General features: G+C 34.7%; 1 protein-coding gene and 1 long non-coding RNA gene across 2 annotated transcripts; both read left to right on the top strand.

Annotated features, from left to right (window-relative positions):
- The first annotated feature begins 766 nt into the window (after positions 1-766).
- On the top strand, positions 767-1,865 carry LOC134232357 (uncharacterized). The gene is made up of 3 exons (XR_009984760.1): positions 767-1,190; positions 1,459-1,638; positions 1,750-1,865. It is a non-coding gene; the product is annotated as an uncharacterized LOC134232357 (long non-coding RNA).
- Positions 1,866-2,402: 537 nt separating this feature from the next.
- LOC134232355 (uncharacterized) lies at positions 2,403-3,001 on the top strand. Its single transcript, XM_062714299.1, has 2 exons — positions 2,403-2,580; positions 2,696-3,001. Exons 1-2 carry the CDS (start codon positions 2,518-2,520, stop codon positions 2,999-3,001), a joined length of 369 nt encoding a protein of 122 aa, XP_062570283.1. The 5' UTR covers positions 2,403-2,517.
- Positions 3,002-12,599: the final 9,598 nt, after the last annotated feature.

Below are 12,599 nucleotides of genomic sequence, written 5' to 3'. Positions count from 1 at the left end.
TAGCGTTCACATGCATGTTGCCTATGTAAGACCAGCCAGGTAAGGACACAAACAACCAGCCAGCCCAAACTTAAATGTTGGGTGCTAAAATTAGATGATGCATCAAGTGTTAATGCTTGGGATGGTGGTGTGTGCATCGGAATTGCTTGAACAAGTCCACGGCTTGCACCAGGAGTGTCATTGATAGGTTGGGTTGTCGACATTCCTGATACAGGAAGGTGCTCGTGACTTTCAACAGGAGCGCCACTGCAATGTTGAGTTGTTATAGGGGCATCATCACAAGAACATGTACAACATGTTTTCGTAGAATCCTTCTATTTATTATTAAAAAGAAGTTTTCAATCATTTTATTTGATTTCAGGGTTATATGCACTTGTTGTTTCATTATTTTTCCTCATCTCTTCATTCATCATCTTCCTCTCTTCTTTTACAATACTTGAAGGAAAATGATTTTTACCATAAGATTAAAATTTATATACTTTTACTAGCATTTTTGTAATATGCAACTTAAGGTTGGTCCCTACTCAAACGTGTCATCACAATTTATCGGATATGATTATCGATACGAAATGTTAAAACCACATCCGTCTTTACAAGTTCTACCGGGTTAGTACCGTTATTGGTTTAGTTATTATATAGCGCCCAGCATTTCCAGTTGGCACTTTTAAGATTACGTTCGTGTTTACCGGGATGCCAGGTTTTAAAGGCAGATTGTTAAAGACTCTCTGGTTAGGAAAATTGAAGGATTAGATAAAGGAAGAAGCAATCGAATAAACAAAACAGATTAATAACATGTGACGAAACAAGTGGTGTGCCAGTAAGTGACTTAGATTACAGTTATCATTATCATAGAGTTATGGCTGTGGCGGTGAGAATATTCATGCCGTTAGAGAAGAAGAAACATATTCGGTTTAGGAAGATGAGAAAATAAATCAGTGGAGAGTGGGCAGACATGTAGTTGAGCTTGGGGGTCCTTGCGGATGGTCTAAGCAGTTGTCAGTTATGCGGACAGCCACTGCAATTGTTAAATTGTGTAGTGGAAAACAAAATGCGGCCTTGCACATGTGGCCCTACTACTTGTCAAGTGCAAATTTACAGACTGTGGGCTAGTACTGAAGTGGCAACAGGAAGCAAACACCAGACTTCAAATGGCAGAAATGCATGGGATGTAAATACCAAACTAGCAGCAGGTAATCTGTATTTCATTACATGGTTTATTCACATATTCAAATTGGATCATGTGGGTTATTTTTATTTTAAGAATAGTAATAGTCAGTATATAAACCTGATAATGTGACTTGCTTTTTTGTTAAAAGCAAAGCACCTTTATTCTCAAACATACATATGCACACAGTGTACCTAATTATACACACACACATACAGAAAATAAACAAGGACAATCATGTCATATATTCACTTTCCGTGTTGACTTGTTTATAATTTGAGAACTCATTTCAGGAATAATAAATGGAGGATTTGCCGATTTGGTGAAACACATGTAAATTCACTTCTGGCTGCTTGAAACATACCAAGCGTTTCTCAGATAACTCTGAAGAATAGAGGAAGAGAGGTCGGGAAACAATTTGGACAAATGGCAGGGGAAACTTGTAATGAAAGTCTGCAGGAGGAGATGAGATTGTAATTGTTATATGCCATTTTCTAGCAATACATGATCATGACCTAGTTATATTTTAATTTGCAATTATTTTTTACAAAATTATGTCATTAATTAAAAATATTATTGTTTAGGAGTGAAGGGAGTCTGGCGATTATATCTGATGGTGCTTGGCAGAAGCGGGAAACCGGGAGAGCTTATAATAGTTTTACAGGTAAATGTACCAAGTATCAAAACCTATACATTGTAGAGACTAATTGTCACATGGACAATGGTGGTCCTCTGCTTTTGAGAAATCATTTTTTTTAGTTTATTAATATGTTTGAATAACTAATGTTTTACATTACCCCTCTCTTATGTCTAACCATTGTCCGAAGTCTGCATATAGCTCTCTCCTACTCGTGGCTGCTTGATTACCATAAAGTTTCGTAATTTTGAATATTTATCGCTATTGCGACATTGTATTCAGTCAATGACAATTTTTGTTTCCATCGCAATTGAAATCAACAATTGATATCAGCAGTATACAAAAAAATATTCCATTCACTATGAATGGGTATTGAAAGAATGCATCAAAGTTCATCATCTGACTATACTTTACTCGTATTAGTCAATATTTTAATGAGTTGCCAGTTTATATTCTCTTCTTGTTCAACCACTATAAAATGGGAGAGGATCGTACATTTTGGCCGTGGTTTGTGATGACAGTGTCTAACTTATATATTGGAATACAAGTATCTTTATTTTTACAGGACTTGCCTCTCAGTTGGAGAAAAATCGAAGAAAATAGTCCGTTTTTCAGTAAAGGGAAAAAAAGTAGGGTATGTGCAGCTTCCAAATTAAAGGGTAATCCGCCCAGGCAACATAAATGCTGTAAGAACTCAACTGGATTGGCGAAGGCTATGGAGCCTCAGCCTGCCATGGCCTGTGAGATGTTGGAGAAGATAGAGAATGTAGGGGGAAAGGTAAGTACATGCAGAACAAAAACAATCCATCAATTTTTAAAAAACTAATTGTACAATCAAATCAGTCAAAACATAGAATTTTTTTTTGGCTGTACAACATATTAAAATTTTTTAGGTAGATACTGTGATTATGGACAACGACTCAACTACCATGGCAAGAGTAAAAGATAATGTTGATCCCAATATGAGCAAAAGATCTGACAGTAATCACACGAAGAAGGGATTTACGGGTGCTTTAGTAGAACTGAGCAGCAACAATAAAGTTTTAAGTTGTAACATAACTTTATCTATGTCCTGTGCTGGTATTACTGAAGTAAAAGCAGTATTAAATTGTTTGTATTTGAGTGCATGCCTGAAAAGAAGAATGTTCAATGGTTTAGCCATATTTGTACATGTACGGACAAGTTTCAATTATAGATGAGTTGTCAAAAAATGCATTTAAATGATTTTTTTTTAACAAATTTACTTGTTATGTTTTATAATGCATGAAAATGATATTTAAGTGTGATTTTTTTTAAAAATATGTTTGTTACTGATATTTTCGAGTTGAATTTGTTTGATCGGCAAGGGGGGTATACATGATCTAGAAGGTGTAGAAAAATAAAAAGCCTGAAAAGTACTAAATTTTTTTTGGCTTTCTAGTTGCAACAGATATAAATCTAAAATTTTAAATGGAAAAAGAATGTGTTTATCCATTACTTTATGAAAAAATGTATAAAAATGACGATATTGTAAAAAATTTCAAAGCACCAAATTCATATCATATTCCAAAAAAAAGTTATATTATAAAATAAATATTCATATATGAGACTGGTTATGCATTTCCTACATATAAATGAATAAATAAATACATTTGAGAGTAATTTTGCTTTGATATTGCTTTTGATATGAGCCATACCGTAAATCTGGAAATTTTTACGTCGATTTTATTTTGCGAATTCGGGTCAAAATACTGTTGATTAATTTTCACGTTTCAAAATTTTGCGAATGACAACTGTTTTGTTTACATTTTCTTACTGGTAATTTATTTTTAAGAAAAAAATATTTTTGCGAATGAACTCGCAAATTTGCTAAAAATTTATCTACAGCAAAAATTTCCAGATTTACGGTATATTGAGCGTGGATGAAATAGTGTCGTGAAAGAAGGGGGTATACGTCATCGAAGCACTCTAATTTGAAAAATAACATGAAAAGTTATTTATTTTTTATGCTTTTTTTTAGATTAAGTGTTATTCTAATGATTCCAAAAGAAAAAAAATTCCATTTTAACCATTTAATCTCCTGTGTAGGGACCTACCTTAACTGTTTAAAATTGCAAGTCTGTCGGAAGGGACGTTAAATGGTGCCCCGTATTAAAGATTACAACCCCCTTCGCACGTTAAAGATCGTTTCTCTTGTTTTCGAAAAAGAGTAGGCTCATTGAGGTCCGCCGGAGGAACCCAAAAAATTACAAAACTCTTCGTACAGTAAATTCATACCGCCGAAATATGGCTGAGATATTGCCGACCAGGCGTTAAAAAGTAAAAATCATCAATCTTCCCTTTTTTACGCCCCTTCCCCGTCACTGGCAAAGCGAAAGCATTCTTTTACAATTGTACAAATTTCGCTCTCTGTCGCTGCAGCTCTTGTAGGATTCAAGTTCTTAAATCTCGTGACAAAGAGAAAGTTTATCTCACATTGTCTTTATTAGTGACTTTTTCCGATCAAAAGAGATATCTTCCCTTTATGCATAAAATGGCCCTGTACTTGTACTTAATAAGTCAACCATCACTCTCTATTTCCAATTCATATACATGTATCAAAATATAATAGATAACTGATGCTTTTATTTCAAAACTTCACCAGAATTTCGGTAAACCTCGTTTTGCGGCTAATTGTAGTCGGCGCGCTCGCGCAACGGATTTTGTTTAATAAATTTATCGCTTATACAGCATCGGGCTGGATATCCTTTACTAATCAAAGAACTGAAAGTACTGATGGGTGTTGATTTTCTGATGGTTTCAATTAAAATTAAGGAAGTTTGTTAGAATTAAATAAAAAAAAGAAAATGATACAATTATACAGAGTCAAAAGGGTAAAGTTTGTTTTGATCTCACCATAACCTTAGAATGATATGCCAAAAAGTATAAGACTTTTTCTCTGTTCAATTTTTAAAAATAAATTAATAGGGTATTTATCTGACCAAAAGTTTGTTTTAAACGGGCTATTGATAGCATAGTCATTTTTGCAACCAAATTTTCTCCCCATCCTCAGACCTCTCATAAAGACGTTAATTCTTAGTAGTGCTCAACCTCCCATGCAGAGTTGTCGTTCGTTCCTCTCTCAACCACCTCTGGTGAATGTATGAGCCTATGACAGTGAGTGAATAGTATTATTATTTTAAAATGTAACAAGGAATATTTTTTAAACACTGATACAAATGTATGGCAGCTTATAGCCATGAATATCAAGTCTTTAAAAAGAAGTTTAAACTCTTAGAGTCTAGGGTCATAACGTTATACTGGTAAATTTTAATTTGATACATTGGCGTCGGAAACAAATTGAAAAGGGGGGAGGAGGTAAGTGAAAAAAAAATCGAATCTGAAAAATCTTAACAAGCCCCAAAAAAGGGGGGTTTGTATCTATTGTCCAAACACGAAAATCCTTTTTCGAAAGGGGGGGGGGTGAGGGGATCAAACTTCTTTCAATACCAACTTTTGTTCTGTCAAACTCTACAGTTACTATACGTACCCTTCTTGGACCACACTGCAACGTGCCTGTTGAAAGTGGGGGCTAAACCTACGCTCCGATGTTTAATATGATGTCTATATGTTTTAGCCCCCCTCCCCCGAGAGGCTAATTCCAAAATTCGATTAAATTTAGGACTACTCTTGCACGAATTGTGGTAAGGCATATATGGATAAAAGGGGATCCGTATCCCTGGAAAATTCAAATTTATTTAAACTGACATAGTAAAATTACTACAGCTATGCCTTTGATCTCTTCCCTTGCAATTTGAGCCACCACCACCTATGAAAATTTTTCTGCATCCACCTAACAAAGGAATACAATCGGGCTCGGGCTGTCGACATGAATATAAGCGATAATGCTTAAATTATGAAGAAAATCGCAGTCATTTGAGTATTTTAATGCAGGGAGAAAATACTTTTGTGATATTGGGACGAGATGGACGCGCCGAATACAATTAGCCCGTCTTGGCGTTACAAACGATATTACGTATCTTTACCAGGCACTCTGCTGGTCGGAGATTCAACGAGACAGCCGAGCGTCTGGTTGAACGAGACTATCAACTCAGGTAGCCTCCTCCTTGTTCTCTGCAGGTCCAGGTGATGCTATAATTTTTCTTGATACAAAACAGATGAGTTCCGATTATGGTTTATAGAGACGTTCCTACATCATGCACAAGAACAGCCCACTATTGAAATCCATGGACTAATTTGTGGACACAGATGGCTATATACTTCATGTAATTGGGGCCTACTTTGCCCTAAGCAACGATGCTTCTATTACAAACATTTTTGAAAGGCAATAACGAAGCTAGATCCTGGCTTCGGTAATACAATTAAAGTTGTGGATCGTGGGTTTCATAATGCAGTTGATTTTTAAGGAGAGGCAGGATTTCCCTTAAAAATGCCATGATATATCAAAAGAAGCAAAGCAACATCCCAGGTAGCACAAAACGTTTTCATAACATTATATTCGGGTTGTAAGGATGTTATTCTAAAACGTTTTTGACATAACGTTTGAAAAATGTTTTTATAACGTTTTATCTAGGTTATAATGACGATTTTAGAAAACGTTTCTCAAAAACATTTTAAAAATGTTTTTCATAACGTTTGATACTGGTTGGACGGAAGTTTTTTAAAAACATTTTTGCATAACATTTTTAGAATAATTTTTATTACTTAAAAAGCATAGTAAAAAGTGTTTTCACATTCCATTGTTTGGGGGAAAAAATATTCTTAAAAACTACAGTATGATATTAAGAATATATTGCACAGTATGTGGTGTATTGTGTCACGTTTACTCAAATTTAAAAAACATTAAATTGAATTAAAATTGTAATTAATTCTAGGTGCAAATGTTACCAGAAAACATGAATATAACATTGTTTTAAAATGTTTGGAAAACATTGTTAAAACGTTATAGAAACAACAAACATCTATATAATTTAATTCTTAAAAAAATACATTTACTGATTTAGCATTTACTTTTTTGTTTGTTTGTTATTGATTACTAGGGGGTGTCTTTTAAAGCATATTGAGGGGGGGGTGGACAAAAAAAAATTTTTTCTTTAAATTCAGTTCTTCTTTTATTGTTTTATGCCACATTCCTAAAAGCATTGTGAAAAAATGTATTAAAAGCCGTTTTTAATGTATTTTTCTAAGATGTGATGTAGTTCAACAAAGTAAGGCAGTGCATTTTATTCACTTGTGTTGTTTCCTCCTTGATAATGTGTTTATCAAAAGTTAATTGAGTCGCACAGCGGGATGCCGTGGTTAGCGCTCGCTCCTTGCTGCAAACTATTTCCACGTGATCTATATAGGTCAACTTATCAAGATTTTGAAAAACCGGGCAGCATTCTTGAAAGACAAAGAACAGGATTAAGGTAATATTTTACATCATCGTATGGTATGTTGAATTTAAAGTAGTATTCAATATGTATACATATATTAAGAAATTGTATTATAGTAGTAAGTGTATGTATAAGCCTAAATCATTCCTTGTAAATGGTTGAACATTTCACTGATATTTGAACTGGGCGGGTAATTTGTTGTTTTTGAAGTAAACTGATCATTTAAGTTTATCATGATTGTGCATTTACATAAATGTTTTATGACTTGTGTCTAGTGTGAGTTTTCTTAATCAATGTGTACTTCATGTGTAGTATAATAACCCCAGGCTAAGAGATAGATTTTAAAATTGAGAGCTTCAAAACATGATTTGAATAGATCGAGTATGTTTGCGAGGGGGAGTGTGTGTAAGTGTGTGTGTGTGTGTGGGGGGGGGGGGGGGGGGCTTAACAAGTTAAATACTTCATTGAAAATGTTAAATGATTTGTATTTATATTCAGTATCATGTATATATTCACAATTTACAATTCTTGGAAATAAATACATGTATCATATTTCATTTACAGCGGCTGTTTGCAAAGACTTAAAATACCTTTTTAAAGATCACATGTAGTGAGAGGAATTTGACATAATAAGGTTTACTTAGGCACACCATGCTGGAGGGATTTACCAGGGTATTTATTCTTTAAGGTATGTTTGAAGTTTCCTGACAAGAATGTATTACAGAGATAGATTTATTTAGTATACAATATATATTTTATAGAACTTTTGCCCTGTCAAAAATAACAACAACAAAGTTTATTTTTTTTTATAAATAATTTTAGAAAGACTTTCCTTGTATTTATCGGATGTATGACTATATATAGTTTTAATTCTTCTAATGCATGGATATACATGTATACATGTATTTTACGAAAATGATTTGCGAGAATGATAATTCATTTTGTTAATTAAAGCATAGGCGTAGTCACAGGGGGGGCAGCGGGGGCACTAGCCCCCCCACTTTTAGATCTGGGGGGGCAAGAGTATGTCTGTGCCCCCCCACTTTTTAATGAAGAACAAAATCACAGCTATTTTTCCCCAACATTACGTTTACTATAGTTATATTGAAGAATTGTGGGAGGAAATTGGAATTGAAAGTAACTTGTCATGTCATTGAGAAAGTTGCCCCCCCCCACGAAATAGGATTTTCGACTTTGGGGAACTTTAAATTCATTTTTTTTTTTTTTTTTTTTTTTTTTTTTTTTTGCTTGTCAAAGAATTTCTGGAGTTGAGCCCCCCCACTTTTAAGTTTGGGGAACTTTCAATTTCTCTTTTTTTTTTTTTTTTTATTGTCAAAGAATTTCTGGAGTTGAGCCCCCCCACTTTTAAGTTTGGGGAACTTTCAATTTCTCTTTTTTTTTTTTTTTTTGCTTGTCAAAGAATTTCTGGAGTTTGCCCCCCCTTTTAAGTTTGGGGAACTTTCAATTTCTCTTTTTTTTTTTTTTTTTTTTTTTGGGTGTAAAATAATTTATGGAGTTGAGCCCCCCCACTTTTAAGTTTGGGGAACTTTCAATTTCTCTTTTTTTTTTTTTTTTTTGCTTGTCAAAGAATTTCTGGAGTTGAGCCCCCCCCACTTTTAAGTTTGTGACTACGCCTCTGTTAAAGTTTTTCTCTAAATCTTTGTTTTTTCAGAAGAATTAAAACAAAGAAGTCCAAGTGATCCAAATGCCAAAAGTGCCAAACATGATTTTCAAAGGAAGAAGGATATTGTGATTTTTTTTTTTTAATTTCAATTGTGACAAATCTTTTCTGTTAATAAGACTTTTATTGACTGTGCGGATGTTTACAACAGTTCATGGATTATATTTGTGTAAAAAATTTAAACTAATTAAAACTGTAGGAAGTACAATGATTTTTATATTGTAAAATATTTTTAAACGATTTAAAACATATAAGAAATGTTCTGAAAACGTTTTTAAAAACGTTTTGAAAACGTTTTCAAAAATGTTTTCAAAACATTGCAGGACAATGTTTTTGAAAAACGTTATGATAACGTTTAAAAAACCATACAAAATAACGTTGTAATAACGTTTTAGAAAATTTTTTTATAACATTTTGAAAACGTTTTTATAACGTTTTAATAACGTTGTTGTGTTACCTGGGATTCAACAAAGGAGCCGCGCGGGTATGTTAAGGCAGAATTAACTCTTTTTAATAACGTGTAACACTAATTAATCGGAAAAGTCATGGATAAATCTTTTGTTATCATTATGCATTCTATAGACGTCAATGAGACACATACTTCAAGAGGCACTACATCACGACGTCATCTCGTGACGTCTATAATTAGAAAAAAAGTGAAAAGTTAAACACTACCCCGGCCATAATTAATTTCAATTTGTAGTCATAGTTATATAAAACATCTCTGTACCATGAAAAGTGCTGCTAGAATCCTACTGTCCTATCACTGAAATACTTATTCAACACTTTCGGAGTAAACCTTCCCAAAATTTTTACATTTTGTTCATAACATCGAAAAAATGCATCAATTCCCGTAAACCATACGATTCTAGCAGCACTTTCCAAAAACAATAGAATAAGAACTTAAGATAGAAACAAAAATTTAGTTTCAAAGTGTGCGGTGTAGTGTTGAACTTTTGCATTTATTTTTTTTGCTACGAACGACAGAGGAAAGGCTGATCGGCAAGTAAACACTCTTTCTGCTTTTATTTTACGAAGAAACTGAAGAGTTATGCATGTATTAGCATACCTTATTCATAAGCTTTATTCCCACATGAATCACACATAATATTCATTCTAAATGCTTTTTAACTCCGATTTCTTGTGTGTATTTACATGAATTCTCGTTACATTTCACTTAAACTCTGCCTCTGCAAGATCAACAGTTATGACGTCACGGGTTTTGTATTTTACCCCTGTGATAAATACAGAGACCCAAAAAGGACAAAATTCCGTTTATATAATGCATCTGCACATTTTGATCCAATTTACGACCCCAAATCAATGTTAGATATCGATTTTAAGAAATTATTATCTCTGAAACTTGCCCCTATATCAAGTCAACATTGCAGTGGCGCTCCTGTTGAAAGTCACGAGCACCTTCCTGTATCAGGAATGTCGACACCCCAACCTATCAATGACACTCCTGGTGCAAGCCGTGAATTTGTTCAAACAATTCCGATGAACACACCACCATCCCAAGCATTAACACCTGATGCATCATCTAATTTTTCTCCTGCGGCTTTTTATGAGGCTTGGGTAGAGTCTTTTCAGCCGGTTGATCTTAGCCCGATTTTTCCACATTTATAGCACAAGTCTTTCTTGGAACCCTGTTTGCAGATGTAACAGGGAGTGGTCTTTTCGGTTTTCATAGGTACTTCAGTGTTTGAGGACTCTCCTCCTTGATCCTGGATACTGGTCCCTTTTCCCTTGTCTTCTAATCGACTTACTTTACCATCCAGTCGGGTCATTTTACTTTTCATGTAACCTAAGTCAATCGCCACTCTCCCTTCAAATTGATCTTGTTTCTCTGCATGTAATTTACAATAATTTCATTAAAAAATTTATTCAGATTCAGAATATGCCGAGTGGTACCCAGCGTAGGAATCGTTGTCTAGCTGTACGGCAAACACAGGCTTGTACAGCGTCTTCCAGGACCGAGACCGCCATAAAATAAAATTCCTATAGGCCTGATTTCTGAATTTGGAAGGGCTAAATGTAGAATGTTTTTTGGTTCCGTAGCTCTAATTCAAAATATTGGCAACCTTCCAATACATCATGCCTCAAGCATAGATTACGAAATTCTGGTTTAAAGGTGATGCAAGAAGGTCGCCCACAGCAGATGTTCATGCGAGAATCATCCAAAATTTGACATCTCTGACATGAAACACAAACCTGACCAGCATCACGTTGCTTACCCACTAAGAATGAAGTCGGGCTCTGCTCGGATGGCTGCCTTTAAACTTTCCCGAACTTCACTCTCTTTCATTCTGTCTACTGCAACCTACATAAGAAAAATTACTTATTTATACTAATGTAACCTTCAAATGTAAAATTTCATTACATTGAATATTCTTATTCTAAAAAAAACCTCTTAGGATATGTGGTCTATACTTAAACCATAAATCTGATGCCATTTGAAATAATACTTAATACATGTATAATCTTTGGAATGTATTCGTGACTGATAATTTCTGAACAAAATTATGTAAATAGGTGAAATTCTGAATTACAAATTAAAAATGAAAATATTTCCTATTCATACAGTGTATAAAACATACCAACAATGACTCAGTCTCATGCACATCAACTCTATTTTCAGACATGACAGGAAGTTCAAGGCGCTGATTTAAACTAAGGCCTTCACCATCTGCTGGCTGATATCTCGCACTGTTCATTGCATATGGATGATGACGATTCAGTGACCAAAAAAAATTTGAAATGTATATCATACAAATTTTATGTATTTTGGTTTGAGACGTATTATTGTTGCTAAAAGGATTTAGATGAGACATTTACCTGTCCAGTAGAGGAGAGCTTCAATTGGCAGCAGGGATTTACACAGCTTGTGATTTACCTGTCCAGTAGTGGAGAGTTTCAATTGGCAGCAGGGATTGACACAGTTTGTGATTTACCTGTCCAGTAGAGGAGAGCTTCAATTGGCAGCAGGGATTGACACAGTTTGTGATTTACCTGTCGAGTAGAGGAGGACTTCAATTGGCAGCAGGGATTTACACAGTTTGTGATTTACCTGTCCAGTAGAGGAGAGCTTCAATTGGCAGCAGGGATTTACAGTTTCTGATTTACCTGTTAAGTAGAGGAGGACTTCAACTGGCAGCAGGGATTTACACAGTTTGTGATTTACCTGTCCAGTAGAGGAGGACTTCAATTGGCAGCAGGGATTTACACAGTTTGTGATTTACCTGTCGAGTAGAGGAGGGCTTCAATTGGCAGCAGGGATTTACACAGTTTGTGATTTACCTGTCGAGTAGAGGAGGACTTCAATTGGCAGCAGGGATTTACGCAGTTTGTGCATCCCAGCTTTTACACTTCCCTCTATTTTCACAAGGACAGCATTTTTATTAATAGATGTACACGTTTTATTTGAAATGTACAGTAATAATCATATTTTTATTAGATCGAATGAGCTGAAAGCTTAAACTAATTCAGCTTCTCAATACGAAATAAGCCAACAGATTGCCAAATGTAGAAGCAGGATGTTTTTGCTGTGCAACAGGATGAAGAATACTACAAGAGAAACCGCCACACAGGGTATCATCAATTTATCCTGTGCCTTGGGTATCGGCGTGAGGCGTGTCATCCTAAGTTGCTGTGTTTGGGTCATCCAACATAAATATCCAGATTTGTATGTCCAGTGCATAGGCTACTACGCTGTCTATTACTATCTGATTCATAATTAATATTTTTTTGTGATTTTTAACC

This window comes from Saccostrea cucullata, unplaced genomic scaffold, assembly GCF_032062105.1.
Source record: "Saccostrea cucullata isolate Sc308-1 unplaced genomic scaffold, CSIRO_AGI_Scuc_v1 ctg4235, whole genome shotgun sequence".
Classification (NCBI taxonomy): Eukaryota; Metazoa; Mollusca; class Bivalvia; order Ostreida; family Ostreidae; genus Saccostrea; species Saccostrea cuccullata.
The sequence above is the reverse complement of the archived record's forward strand: the minus strand, read 5'-3'. Positions and strand labels throughout refer to the sequence as shown.